The following is a 15,545-nucleotide window of genomic DNA, read 5'->3' on the forward strand; positions in this document are numbered from 1 at the left end:
TATTTACCCACACATACATGCATATATGCATACACATCATACATACACACATATATACATACACTGTTGGCTGCTTGAAATGAGAACCACAAGCCTAGCCAGCACTATCAAAGACTGTAGGTCAGCAAAGCACTTTGTTTGCCTGGATGCGCGCTGTGGCTCAGTCACAACTGAGTCTTCATGTCATTCTCACGTCAAAAATGAACACTCTTCTGCCTAAGCTACGTTCTATTTGTGACTGGTTTGAGAAAATGTAAGAAATGGTTACCCGTCACATTAGCAACATCACTCACTCCTACAAAATATCTCGGAGTCGATGGAGCGTCTGTGCTATCCACTTCTGTTACTTCCGCTTTCATTTTATTTCCACATGGGCTTCTGCAAATACATTTAATCATTTTTACTCTTAACTGGCCAACTCACGCCCATGATTCAAGGGATCGTTGCCCAAGCAAAAGAAAACACAAAATTGGTACAAAGGTTGCATCTATTCAATAATAAAGTGACCTTTTTTCAGTTGGAAAGGTGTCAAACATTTGAAGTTGCTTTCGGCCTAGAAGACATTTTGTGAGATGACAAATATCTAAATAAAAAGGTGAAACTAGACGCGACTGTACAAACAATAATCTCGGAAGTAGCAGTGGCCAAAGTAGACGACCAATACTACCTTCTACTGCCAAAACACAGGATAAAGTGTACAACTGATCCAGGTGTTAAACAAAAGAGTGAAGTTTAATTGTCAGGAAATAAAATATAAATATTTTACAGCACATGAAGTACACAAATCCATTTCACAATTACAAAAAAAGACAACAATCACACATCGTGTAAGCCACTAAAATAGTTCTAGTGGGAATTTTATGGATGTATTTTTGTTTTTCATTTTTTCCTATTCCAAAATCCGGTCACAAAAAAGTCAGTAGACAATGTTCTTTTTATCGTCAACAAAGGCTGCACAAGCAGGATCGGAAATGGTAAATTGATTTGAGAGTTGCTCCATCTCTTCCGGCGCTGCCGCATAATCATTCGGAAGGAAATGCTTGTTTATTTTTAGCATGGTCAGTAGGTCATCATTTTGAGGAGGCAGGCTACTTCGTCTCTCACTGAAAATTGCCTTGGGCCCATTGAGCACGCACTTGGAGGACATGCTCGCTGCAGGAAATGACAGATATTTTATTGCGAGTCTGCTGAGTTCTGGCCACTCGTCCAATTTCCCATGCCAATATATCAAAGGCTCTTGATCTAGAGGGAATTTCTTTTTTTCGTTCATGTACTCCTGAACCATTTTCTCTATTGTCATTTTTGACAATAGATTTTGTTGAATTTCCTCCAAGTCTGAGGATGTAGTTAGTCCAGGCACTTTAGTAAACCAGCCCAAAACAGGAGATGGTGCTGTTGAAGAGGGTGTTGGTGCCAGTTTTGAATCTGGGTGTGGAACGGAGAAAGTGGAAACTGAACTGCTAGTGTCCATCGGACTCCAACTGCTTGTATTTGCATGGACCAGAGGAGGTTGCTGCTGTAGCAGTGGCGCTGTGCTGCTGGCGAGACTCCTGGGCTTTGCATTAGCGGATGGATATGGTACGTCAACAGTTCTTCTCTGCCTGTCAAGTTGCTGTCTTTCATTTTCGTGAGCAGACACTCTCATCACAATCCACCTCTTGTACTTTTCAACATCCTCCTCTGCAAAGAGCATAAAAGAAGGAAGTCCAGGTTTGTAACGAGGGTCCAGAAGAGTGGCACAGATGTACTCCTCGGAGTCCACGATCTCTGTGTTCAGCTTCTGATTGGTCTCCAGACGCAGGAGCAGGCTGCTGACAAAACCAGCTGCTTCATCATCATCGTTATCTACAAAGGTTTTTTCCAGCGCTCGCAGCTGGACCTTCAGCATTTGAAGCGTTGGGATGGCATCACTCATGGTAGCGTTCTCCCTGCTGACTGACTGGGTGACAACCTCAAAGGGTTCCAGCATTTTGATGATTGACTCGATTAATCCCCACTGCCGAAGTGTCAATGACATGGCTTTGGCAGATGCATCACCTTTCTCTTGCAGGACAAAGTCATTGAGAGCTTTGTACTGCTCAAACAAGCGCTGAAGCATGTAAAGGGTTGAGGTCCAACATGTCGGAACCTCCTGGAGGAGGGACTGTACAGGGAGGCCATTCGCTCGCTGCAGCACTGTCAACTGTTTCTGGGCTCTCACGGAATGGCTGAAATGATAACAAATCCTGCGACAGATGACCAGGATCTTGTAAACCGCTGCTTCATTTTTTAGAAAGTCCTGTACAATCAGGTTCATGCAATGAGCAAAACAAAGCACCCGAAAGTAGCCACCATCTGACATCGCACGGATAATGTGACTGGAATTGTCAGTGGCAACAAAACCAATATTCAGACCCCTAGGTTGAAGCCATTCAAAAACTCTGGCATTGAATTCGTCCAGGATTTTGAGGGCTGTGTAGGTTTTGTCTATGGTGAACACTGCTAATGTTGCATGCTGACGAATGCCTTCCTTGGTAGTACAGTTGGTTCTCGCCCTAGAGTCAAAAGCCTTGAAAGTAACCCAATGAGCTGTAATACATACTTTGTCCGTATCTGGACCACTGTTCCACATGCATGTCGTAAGGTGAATGGTGTGCACGGCTGTCTCCATTAGAGCACTTCCCACCAAGGCTAGCATTGTCCTATGCATCTCTGGCACACCAACAGCAGAGAAATAAACCTGGCTAGGAACCTTCCATTTTGGACAAAGGGTCTCAACAAATTCCAGGAACCCCTCTCCTTCCACCAAAGAAAAAGGGAGATTGTCGAGTGCCAACATTTTGGCCAGCTTTCCATTGTATAAACGGGTAACTGGGTGGCCTTGGTCATACTTTGTTTCCTTGCTGAACATAGCCTTTATAGAGGTTTGTTTTACAGCTGGTGCCATAACTGACTTCTGCACCGGTGCGGGGCATGAGCGTGGAAGAACAGGAGTGACTTCTCGGTTACTGTAGGGCATTACTGATGCACTCCTTGTAGGGGTGGTTGGGCGTGGCGTCCTCCACACATCAGGATGCAGTACGCCATCCTCATCGCCTTCATGTGCCGCACAATGAGAAGCTGAACCTGCAGAGGCTCCAGCTTGCATTTTCTTCAAGTGGGCTTCCCACAGGAGTGCATGTTTGCCTTTCAAGTGAGCCAACTGGCCCCCAGTGCCAAGATGTTTGCCTGGCTTCCCACGGCGGACTTCAGCCTGGCAGATAGTGCAGATTACAATGTGTTCGTGGTGCCTGTGAATGTAAAAGAAATCCCAAACATGTGATGTGTATTTTCTGGCAGTTCGTCCCAGCGGCATACCAAAGTGGAAGGTGGTTGTTGTGGGTTTCTGTGGCATAAAAATTGACCCAATTGGGATAGCAGGTGCTGCTGTCTGCCTCGAGCTGCCTTCAGCTCTTTCTGCGCGACTCTCGCCAACAAACACCGGTTCATCATCATCGCTAGTGGCACTGGCAAACAACCCTTCCTGAAACCTTCTTTTGTTGAGCCCTCCCTGGTGCTCAGGGGTCCAGTCTCCATCATCATCATCTGAAAGGGGCGTTGGATATGTTGAGGGAGTTGGTCGTCTTTTTCTTGGAGGAGATGGTGAAGTAGACGGTGGCGACGAAGGAAGGGCATCCTCTCCAGTTAGAAATGGTAGGATTTCTTTATCTTCTATTTCCAGCTTGGTTTGTGGGAACTCTCCCAGGCCACCATTTTCCTCCTCCATCAGAGCATCAAGAGGCTGAGGCCCTTTTTCCTCAAGATCCAAAGATGTTGGTTCTCTGAATTCGACACCTGCTAGTTCTTGTTGCCCAGAAGCAGTGGATGAATCCGGAACGCCCTGTTCTCTACTTTGTCCATATAGCAAAGAGATTGGGTCCCCGGACCGTGTCACATTTGTGGTGGTCATTTTGGAGATGGGTGTGGCACTGGATACTTTCTTGGAAACCACCGATTTTTTAGGGGCCATGATCAATGGATCTGTTTCTGGTCAGTAGTACAAGCACAAGAAAAATCAGTATTAGCGTAGGTGTCCGGTCCCGTTATACCTGCAGGTAAAAGAAAATGAGAAGACATTCTGTTAGACTTGGGTGAACACCTAAACATTACAATGTAGATATTACAAGAGTATTCACAACTATTGTTAGATTAATGGATGGTGCCCAACAAGAGCCCTGGTCTCTAAAGAGTAGAACAGTCACTTACTGTGGTATGCCCACCCTATCCGTGGGATCAATACAAAGGATTTCAGCTATGGTTATAGAATAGAAAAGTAACAGACTCAAAAGCAGTGATCACAATATAAGGCCTTTAGGACACCTGGGCCCAGCAAACACTGGGAAACAAACAAAATGCGGAAAATAGCTGCATACAAACCAACACCCACACAACACCGAGGGGTTCACTGGGACATCTACAAAAAGGTCAGAACTTCAAGGAACAAAATAACAGCAAGCCACCACTTAAAATCACAAAATGCCCGGCAGGCCCAAACACCACATCACTGATTGCAAGGTTGAAAAATTGGATTCCAGCTGTAAAACAATTGGTTGCTGGTTGAGGGGGGTGTAAACCCTTCTCAAGCAACGGCCACAATCCTTGTCAAGGTGAACCGCAAAAAAAGTCACTAAATTAACCTGTGCTTAACCCTCTGGAAGCAGAGCATTGAAGAAGTCAAGGTGAAAATTAGAGGTGACGTGTAAATTATTTATGATTACAAGAAACAGGGGCAGCCCTACTCCGCAGAACCTGGGGCAATTAAACAATATGCAACAATGGTTCAGGAAATGCATTAAAACATTTATTTTAAAAAAATCCTACAGTACAACACACATTACAAATTCAAGACTGTGAAATAAGGTACCTATAATAATTATACGAAAAAAGAATTGTAATTGAAAAATATTCCAAAATAAAAAAATGTATATACAATATTCATCTATTGCGAAAGCAGTTACAGAAACCTTACATGATAGAAGATACAAACCAGTGTAAACAAAAAACAATGGAAGAAGGACAATTTACACAAAAAAGTCCTTCAAATGACAAAACACAACACACTATATGCTTCCTCCTAGTTTGCCAAAGGAAGGCGATAACGACTTTTCGGCCTCCGTAAGTTAATTAAGTCATCTTCAGGGCAAGAAATATTAGGAGCAACCATCTGAATTAATTTATAAGAATTTGAAATCTGCCCACAGGAAAAAGACCAGACAAGAACAGTTGTCTGTGGTCCCAAGTACAAATTGAATGACTCGTACCCGGTACAAACAGTAATCATAGTGGATCAGTAGCGGGCTGCGATAAACTTGCAGCATGGCAGCCTAAAGCAAGTTTCAAGGGCTACTTAAGTAGACGGCACAGTTAGTGCTGCACGCCAATTATTAGCATTTAATTTACCAGCCTTGGGTATTAGTGGCCCATATGTTTTTCACTTTAGCCTGGATACTTCAACCTCCATAGAAAATGACAAAGGTCTGTCTAATCATCTTGTTATTTTAATCATGGAAACTGACAAAGGAGTATCTAAACCTTTTCTGTAATTAAAATAGAGAAGGGACTTCTCAGCTTCTCATATGGGAGCCCCCACTCCTGCTTTCAAATGTTTTGCCTTCTTAGAAGTGGTTCCCATCAGACTCCTTTTGCGATCCCTGACTTCATCACCAAACATGGATTCATATCTAGATAACAAGAGGAATGCCCTACTGTCTGATGCTGGGAACAACTCACTGAGAATAAACTACCCTACTAATCTATGCAAAAACACAATAAAAAATCTCAAACGGAAAATGTTATTAACAGCAATGAAGAAACTCTTATCACAGACCCCTACTTCTGCCACAAGAAGGGCATTATATCGAATGACCTCACCTTCACTACCAATCAGCGTGCTCAATGCAGGAAAGTGTTATCTTCGCTATTCAACACCACCAAGAAATTCCCACATGGTCAGAAATTCACTTTTGCTTCCTCTCTACTGAACAATGCAGAAGCCTCTATCTCCATCTATGACAATGGCACCATACTCATCCAAGCTTCTGATCGCAACCTGGAACTTTTTTTTCAACATTTTCTACTATATGAAATACAAATTTGACTCGACCACTGCCCCGCCCAGCCCCTTGCACTCCCATTTACCTCCTCTTCATGTGACACACTCAACTCACCACCACCCAAGACCTCTCTTCACACCTCTCTCCCCAGGATGACACCACCTCACCCCCGCTACAACCGCTGCCCATCACTCCCTGTCCGCCACTGCTAATTTGGACGTTGCTATAAACCAATACCCCATCAACACTGCCTCCTCCCCATCTAATGAAGCCAACACCAACTCTCCCATCAACCGGTACAGCACATACTACACTCCATATCATTCAGCCACTACTAAGACTCTGTTAGTGGATACCACCAACTCTGAACCAACCAGTACAATACATACTCCACTCCCAATAACCCAGCCACCACTGAGTCTCCGCTTAAGGGTCCCACCTTTGTGTGCTACCTCTATTGCTCTGACTTGGCCATCCCTCCTGATTTAGATGCTCCCACCAATGAGGAGCCCGCCAAGACTCTCATTCCATGCTTGAGACCATAGAAGCAGAATTACTGTTAACCAGGGCTGACATCCGTAATTTTAGGCAGATAACCTCCAACCTGGAACACACTGACACGCCGCCAGACTCACAACACCCCAACAGCTACACCATGGTCAGCCCGACCAAGACCCAGGATCCGCAACCCGGTTGGTGCTGCAAGCAGAATCGTGACCATAACTCCCATCCCAATCGGTTATTTAGACAACTATTGAATATTAATATTCTCTCCCTCCTCACCATCTATAACCAGGCCAGTGACAACTGTGGGAAAAACTCAGACTATCATCTCTCAAACTTCTAGTAAATCCCTACTTAGATATAAGCACATAAATAACATGAACCTCAAACAAGTTCCCATCTCGCACTCTTCTACCACTGCTATTAAACCATTCCTTAAATGCTCTTTACTCAATTGTCTCTCAGATGTGGAACACAAGGCTGACATAGCTTATACTTCACCTCGACCATGACATCCTTGTACTCATTGAAACTCGGCTGAACAAATCCTCATTCCCCTATTCTCAACACACTAGTCCTTCCCAGTCATGACATCATCAGACTTGACTGTTCTGGTCACTCCGGGCTGGCGGCCTGGCCTGTATACACAGATCCACGTTAACCATGAAACAAACACATTTTCTACCACCGTCCTCTTGCAAATACCTTAGGATCAGCTGCTCCACAATGACAACACTACGTGCTCTCTTCACATGATTTACCACCCTCCTGAAGATAACCACACATTCATTGAACAGACTATGGAGATCAAATCCTCCACTAATGAAGAACGAAACAACCAGATCCTTCTTGGCGACTTTAACATTCATTGAAAAAATTCCAATGACCCACTGGTTAGTAACTTTAAAGCCATCCTCCATGACCTCAATTTTATTCAAGTCTGCAATAGCCTTCCCACAACAAGGGTGCCACCTTAGATGAAATCATTGCTAAAGACCATTAAAACCGATTCCATTCTACCCTGCAACTGAACTGACCACTACTGCATCACCTTCATTATATTTGAAACAGTAGCTGGCTCTAGAGGCCAACATAGAAAAGCCAAATACTGGGTCAGAGACACCTGCAATTTTGACTGCTTTACGTTGTCCGCTATTAGTAACCACAACCTGCTCCCCCCCCCCAACATGCATGATGCTCATGAATTCACTAATCACTACATCAACTCCATGACGAAAATCATGGATGCCGTTGCTCCTAAACAACTAAAGAGAATCCCATCCAAAAGATCCAGCCAAATGCATCCTTAACGAGGAGCGCCAGTGCCTCAGACGTGCTGAGAGTACTTGGAGACATCCCCAGTCTATGACTCACATTAAACTTCTACGACAACGACGGAGCACCTACAATAGACACATTAGAAGCTCCAAAGCAACATTCTTTCTACATCAACTTGACTCGGCAACAAATCGTCCCAAAAAACTGTTTGAACATATCAAAAACCAATCGTCCAGAGAAATCAATGCCTCACCCCCCGACAGCAACCCAATTGTGAACAGTTTTTCTCCATCTCTGCTAAGAAAACCATGTTAACCACCACCGAGATCCAGAATGCCCTGATACTCTTACCTTGCTTACCTGATCCACAAAAATATTAAAACTTTCTCACATCTCCAACCATATGTATGCAGACAACACTCAACTCTACATGAAAATCACCTCTCACAAGGGCATCAAAACCCTCAACACCACCTTGACTAAAACACATCACAGGCTGACTCACAACCACTGGAACCTAACGTCCTTTAAACAGAATTCCTTCTGATCTCTCCCCCCAGGATCAATGTCTGGCTACCACTCCTTACTGCCCTGAGCTGTACCCCACACATCATCGACTAAGCTAAATCACTCAGAATTATCTTGGACAGTGACCTCTCCATACAAAAGCACATCAGTGCTGCCACTAGAGGAGCTAACCATTAACTCCATACTCTAAGGAAACTAAAGTGAAAGTGCGTGAAGTGGGTGGTTGGTGACATTAAAAATACACATATACATCCACAACCAAAACTCCCTCGTTATATTGAATTAATTTGAGTTTTGCTCTATGTTGTCAATGTGATGTATTTTTAATGTCACCAACCACCCACTTCACGCACTTTCACTATTCGTGTGAGCACCTGAACTACACCTTGTAATTACATGATTCTCCATTTATGTCGTTAATAAATGCGAGATCACCTCAACCTTGTGTTCCTTCATATATCGTGCAGCAAGTACTTATTAATTATTTTTTGTTGCCCATCTGATTTATGCCTATCTTAGTTAATGTAGCCTAAGGCTACCACAGGACCTTGTTGGCCTCTCTAGTACCATTGTTCGCTCTTACTGTATATATTAACCCTGGTCTAACTATTGGGGTCCCCTTGTTCTGTTTAAATACTAAGGAAACTAAAAGCATTCCTTTTTACTGCAGATCTCAAAACAGCTGTTCAAGTTTTTGTATTATCTAAACTAGACTATCGTGGTGCTACCCTTAAGAAAACCTAAAATCGATCCTTTTCCGGAATTGCAGATACTATTTGGAACTCTCTCCCACCAGAGACCAGGTGCAACCCTTCCACTTCCATCTTCAAGATAGAGGTAAAACTGCTACCAGCCAATACATTCCTCTCACACAGAGGTCACACCTCCCACCCCTCAATCACAACGCTGACCTGCCTGCGTGACGTTCTATTTTTCCACGCATCTGTCCACATGATTGGGTTACAGGCCGTTTCTCCTCTCCCAATCTAATTACATCGTCCTGACACCTATTGGACTCCACTCATGGCAGTAAATATGATTAAAGGTTCCTCTCTCTCTCTTCTACTTGCTTATGTATCTATACCAATCTGTATACATTTATTTTTATGTATATCATTTTTTGTTTGGTTGATAACTACCTCTGGTTAGAATTATAACAGTACTCTGTCACGTGCAAGGGTCATGTTTGCGCTAGATAAAACTCTGAAAATAAAAAAAATATGTCACCAGCAGCATGGTGACCTCAGACCTCTCATTGTGTGGTTTGAGGTGGTTGACATAGAGTACCCTTAAGGGATTTCGGGGGTTCTTGAGGTCTACCACGTAGGTAGTCTCCCCCTTTCTCTCTTTCACCTCATAAGGTGCAATCCAAAGGTCTTGGAGGGCCCTGGGCTCCAAAACTCTGACTTTCTGGCCATGCTGAAACTCTACTGGAGTAGGAGACAAGCCCATTTGCACAGGTTTTGTCCTGTTCCAGATGTCCAATGGCAAGGGAAATTTAAAAAGAGAAGGTACATATTAGTACACCAGGTATAATTTAGTGATGGTTTCATGTGAGCCTAAAAACTCTAATAGCTCTGAAGTCATGTTAACTAAAGACATGGTACAAAATGTTACTGGCCATCGGGATGGCCAGTCTTTGCCAACAGGACACCATCTCAATACACCAAGTTAAGTGGAAATGCTTTTCCTGGCATGATACAAGTTCCTAAAGTCAGCCATCTGGCACCATTGCCACACTATGGACTTCGCTTTTAGCCACTACCTGATCAGCAACAACGATACAGCACATACAAAGACCTCAGACCTTGAGAATAGACCTGACAAAGGACACTGGCTAAAATTACCCCTGGAATCCCAAGTGAGTTCCAGATTTCACCATCTATACTAGCTTTAGAATGCTGCTTTACCTTAAGAAAGCCAGAAGGCACCAAGTAATAGATATGGATATGCAGGCTTAGCTGTCATGCTGTCGCACTGAACTGATGAAGCAGCTGTAAGAATAAATTCACTTAATTTTGAATATATTATATCTTCTAGAAAAAAGAAGGTACACAACCTGCTACCCAATTCCATAACAGACCAGTCCATGTACGAAAACACTCACATGGCAATGGAAAAGATCGAAGAAGAACGGCGTAGACTTACCAACAATTTTACTTGTCAACTCTTTACAAAATCCTGTAACAAATCCATCCATATCCATATTGGTCCTGGCCAGTAGTGGCACAGCCAAAAACAACAACACAATGATAACTGATGTCCAGGGTACTCACTGATAGAAAGTTAATGAAGCATTTCACCCATCACATTTGGTCTACATTCTTAGAAGTTTGCAGTTTTTTCCCAACAGGGGTTACAAAGAACTAAAGATGAAAATATGTGGTGCAAACTATCTCTGCAAAGACCTAGTTAACAATAGCCACATCAATCATATTTTTGTTTTTGCAATAAAGCGCCCAATGTTCAACTGGTATGCCAAATAAAGTCCTTAAGCACTCACTGTGCCGTCGGACTGAAGTTGTACCTCAGTGATGAAGCCCAACAAAACCGTAGCCGGTTGGGGGTTGCTCGCTTGTGTTGCAGTGCGTAAGCGACCTGGCCTACCAGTTAGGACTGGTCCTTTTTGTGGCAGACAAACACTGACTTGCTTATGGATCACGCACCTGTCACTTCAGGGGAACTACAGGATGCTTACATCCATAGCATTTTGGGGACTGCACCTTCATTACACTTATGTCAGAACTCAGATCAGTGGGCCATGGGGCAAGCAGGGGTTACTGGGCCGAACCAAGTTGGTTGAGGCCTTTTACCCTTGATGTCTGCAGGGAAGTGTAGCTACAGATCAGTGGACACGACTCATAACTCAATGTGAAAGCAGCACACATAAAAAAAAAAAAATCTATGGACAGTCAAATACTTATTTTGTATGAAAGTATTTTAATTCTAATTCTACACATGTAAAGGTAAACAACATTTAAAAAGCCTTAACACAGTTCCCATTTGAGGTAGGCACAATGGTGTTTGTCAGGCCACTCTCTGCATATCCAGTTCCCATTTGAAGTAGGCACACTAGTAGTTGTCAGGCCACTCCCGGCATACCCAGTTCCCATTTGAGGTAGGCACACGAGTAGTTGTCAGGCCACTCCCTGCATACCCAGTTCCCATGTAACGGGTGTGCTGTTATTTCCCATTCACACGTGGCAACATCCAGGGAATATAAACTATAAGGCCCTGTCCACAGAGTATCCCCCTCTTGGACTCAGTTAGTAAGGTGTAGTCACTTAAGAGTCAAGTAGGGTTTAAAAAACTAAAGGTGGTTCATCCCCCGGGGCCCAGAATGTCCAGTTCTCGGCTTACCTGCTATGGCAGTACAAAGCCTAGCAGCTGTGCAGTGCATACCTGGCTAGGATTTGCACAGTCAGGCGGCATGCGCTCACATGCGCAGCTCCTGCCAGGTGTCGGCTCACTCTCCTGTGCTGCGCTTACCAACGTCCTGGCGATCGGAGTTGCTCCAGCCACGTGATAAGAATTTTTCTGCCTGGCTTGGGGATGGGGGCGATCGCCTTGTTCCGGCAGGGCTCCAACAGCGTCTTCTCTGTCCTCGGATATAAACACCCCCAGTCTTGGTCGTAACAGCAGTTCTGAGGTAACGGCCCGGATCTCCGGCCTCAGTGCTCCCAGCAACCTCTCTTGGCATATGGGGGTTGCTCCAACGAACTTCACCGCCGGGTCACGATGGCCTCCGATGACCGCCTCCCATGGCCATTCCTGCATACAGGGTTGCAGCAACTTTTGGCACATGGGCTACAGTCTGATTGATGCAGCACCAGTCCTTGGTGCAAAGCGGCCCAACCTGGCATATAGGGTCACAAAACTTCCAACGCAGCATATGCACACAGCCCAATCGATGCATCACTGCTCCCCACACCTTGCTCGGGAGCCCACAAGTCTGTTCCCTCCCTCTGGATCTTGCTCCGTCCAACATGCTCCTCTCCCACACGGGGACATCGGTCTTGGTGAGCAGGCAGGCATTGCTACTGAAGACTCCAGGGCAGATGGTCTTGGTTTCTCTGGATGATGACCCCCCCTGTACCTAGGCTGTGCCCCTAGTCCCAGTCACAGGTAGAGGACTTGCAGTGCTTCCCCTCCTCACACAGCCTGGCTGGCTGCTCAGCAGATGACACAGTTGAGGGTCTTAAACTCCACTACTTATAGTTCTTTTGAAGACACCAAATGTGATTTAGGGTCTGGACATTTGAAATGGACATCTCTCCCCTTTATTATTCCTCCAGAAGGATTTATGTTACAGCAGGTACGACCCCAAAGCTGATTAACCCACAACAAGATTCATGGGAGTGACCAGGATGTCAGCCACAGTGCTATGTGCTTCAAATGTTAATCCTCGGCCCTCAGCCTTACTCTTTATGATTCTCTTATCAGCCCAATCTCCCTATTCTTGATATGTGTACAGGCCCCTTTCCTTGTGATCGGTCACTAGAGGAAAAGATCCTTTTGAAATGCATAGGGAGAGCCTGCCCCCGCCCCCTATCCAGTGCTTGCCCCACCCAGCTTACAGGACATCAGCAATGTACAACGCTGTCTGCGTGGAGTTACTCTACTCCTCATGTTTTCACCAGGCAGGCCTGGGCCTCCCAAAATGGAACCCAAGGTCCTCCGTGAAACTTTCCCTCTACAGCTCCTTACTGGCTCCAACGTAGTGTTCCCTTCACAGCCCCTTCCACGGACCCAGGAACCCCTGCCCATCAGACCCATATGCAGCCTCCTTCCCCCCTCCCCACAAGACCTGCATACATGCAGTCTCCATAGTCCCCCCCACAAGACCAACATGCAAGCAACCTCCCTATCTTGATGAGACGTGCATGCAAAAGCCTTCCTCTCACCCAGACTTGCAACAAAGAAGTCTTCCTGTCCCCCGTGAGACCCACATGCATGCAGCCTCACTGTCCCTCATGCGAACCCGATGCAAACAGCCTCCCCTGCCCCCCATGCAACCCTGATGCAAGCAGCCTCACTGTCACCCATGCGACCCCGATGCAAGTGGTCCCCCATGAGAGCCACATGCAAGCTGCCTCCCTGTCCCCATCACAGAATGCTAGCAGCCTCCCTATCCCCCATCAGACTTGCAGCCTCCCGGTCCCTATCAGACCTGCATGGATGCAGCCTCCCTGTCCCCATCAGACCTGAATGGATGAAGCCTGCCTGTCCCCCGTCAGACCTGCATGCTGCAGGCTCCCTGTTCCCATCAGACCTGCATGCAGCTGCCTCCCTGTTCCCATCAGACCTGCATGGCTGCAGCCTCCCTGTCCCCATCAGACCTGCAAGCAGCAGCCTCCCTGTCCCCAATTAGACCTATATGCAGCAGTCTCCCTTTCTCCCATCGGGCCTGCATGGATGCAGCCTCCCTGTCCACCATCAGACCTGCATGGATGCAGCCTCCCTGTATCCCATCAGACCTGCATGGATGCAGCCTCCCTGTCCACCATCAGACCTGCATGGATGTAGAGCCTCCCTGTCCCCATCAGGCCTGCATGGATGCAGCCTCCCTGTCCCTATCAGACCTGCATGGATGCAGCCTCCCTGTCCACCATCAGACCTGCATGAAGCAGCCTCCCTGTCGCATCAGACCTGCATGGATGCAGCCTCCCTGTCGCATCAGACCTGCATGCAGCAGCCTCCCTGTCCCCATCAGACCTGCATGGATGCAGCCTCCCTGTCGCATCAGACCTGCATGCAGCAGCCTCCCTGTCCCCATCAGACCTGCATGGATGCAGCCTCCCTGTCGCATCAGACCTGCATGCAGCAGCCTCCCTGTCCCCATCAGACCTGCATGGATGCAGCCTCCCTGTCGCATCAGCCCTGCATGGATGCAGCCCCCCTGTCCTGCATGCAGCGTCTCTGCCCCTCCATGAGACCCATATGCCGCCTTCCTCCCCCATCAGCCCTCGATGGCCTCCTCCTCGCCGTACCTCCCGCGGCTCTTCCTCCCGGACCAGCTCCGCGGCCACGGCGGAACCACCGACAGAGACGACGGACCGGAAGAAGCGTCGAGACAAACGGAGGATGTACTTCCGGGTCGAGGTAGGTTGCATAGGGGAAGAGGCACTGTGTGGAAGCCGAATCTCGAACTGAAAACCGCACTTCCGGTCACTGAAACAGAGGAGGGACTAGCAACAGGCCCCTGCAGGAACCGGAAGTACAGAGCGGCCGACCTCAGATGGGAGGGACTAGGGAGTGAGCTCCGTGGGAATGAGTCCCAGACGGGAGGGAGGTCTGCGGGATGGGAGGGAAGCGAGCACCGAGACACCGGGGGCGGGAGGGCCTAGGAGAGGAGGGAGCCCCGGAGGGGTCGGGCCGTCCGCACAGAGGCCCTTGGCCGGTCCGCCCCCGACAAGCCTCGGTCACAGCAAGCGAGGCCCCTGCGCCCTCCCCGCCTCCAACGAGGGACCGCGGCACCCTGCAGCTCACACAGGAGGGCCTAACGGCCCCCCTGCCTGCCGGCCCAGGGGCATCCCAAGACCCCCCCCACCCCCCCTTTATCAGGAGTCGCAGCAATCACACTGATAGGAGAGAGACCTCAGAGGCTGGGGCTGTCAACGCCACCCTTGCACCCACCCACCCTTGCACCCACACCCACCCTTGCACCCACTCACAAACACACACACCCTTGCACCCACTCACAAACACACACTCCGACCCACCCTTACACACACCCTTACCCCTGTTGTTTCCTGCTGGACACAGTCTAGTGTTTCTGCCAGCCACTCCCCCGAGGGCTGGCCCACACACACACACCCTCACCCATCCAACACGGACGTCACCAGTCAGGTGACCCCTCGAATAAAAGTGCACGTGCTCGTGGCTAGTTGTTAGTACCACATTCCAGTGTCCGTGTCGTCCTTCCTACAGAATGTGGGCCTAGGGCCCAGGAAACAACACTGGCGACGAAGGGGGTCTGACTTCGCCCGCATACTGGTTGCTGTTTTGCTGTGCCTCGTGAGAGGGGGAACTGCGCCCACGAGTTGCCTTCACCTGCGGAGTGCCATTTGCTTTCAGGGCACCAGTGGGGCCGCCAAGGACTGAGAGGCGCCTGCATAATCGCTGGAGCTGCCACAATGCCCCACACACTGCTATACCACTGCC

General features: G+C 47.4%; 1 protein-coding gene across 2 annotated transcripts; it reads right to left on the reverse strand.

Annotated features, from left to right (window-relative positions):
- Positions 1 to 705: 705 nt before the first annotated feature.
- On the reverse strand, positions 706 to 14,495 carry LOC146829865 (zinc finger BED domain-containing protein 6-like). Of its 2 annotated transcripts, none has more exons than XM_085608524.1 (2): positions 14,372 to 14,495; positions 706 to 4,067 (listed from the first exon to the last, which is right to left on the reverse strand). In XM_085608524.1, exon 2 carries the CDS (start codon positions 3,986 to 3,988, stop codon positions 917 to 919), a length of 3,072 nt encoding a protein of 1,023 aa, XP_085464650.1. In that variant the 5' UTR covers positions 3,989 to 4,067; positions 14,372 to 14,495; the 3' UTR covers positions 706 to 916. The 2 variants fall into 2 exon arrangements, with proteins under 2 accessions (XP_085464650.1, XP_085464651.1); XM_085608525.1 differs by lacking the exon at positions 14,372 to 14,495 and adding an exon at positions 14,229 to 14,362.
- Positions 14,496 to 15,545: the final 1,050 nt, after the last annotated feature.

This window comes from Triturus cristatus, chromosome 5_2 (genome assembly GCF_964204655.1).
Source record: "Triturus cristatus chromosome 5_2, aTriCri1.1, whole genome shotgun sequence".
Taxonomy (NCBI): Eukaryota; Metazoa; Chordata; class Amphibia; order Caudata; family Salamandridae; genus Triturus; species Triturus cristatus.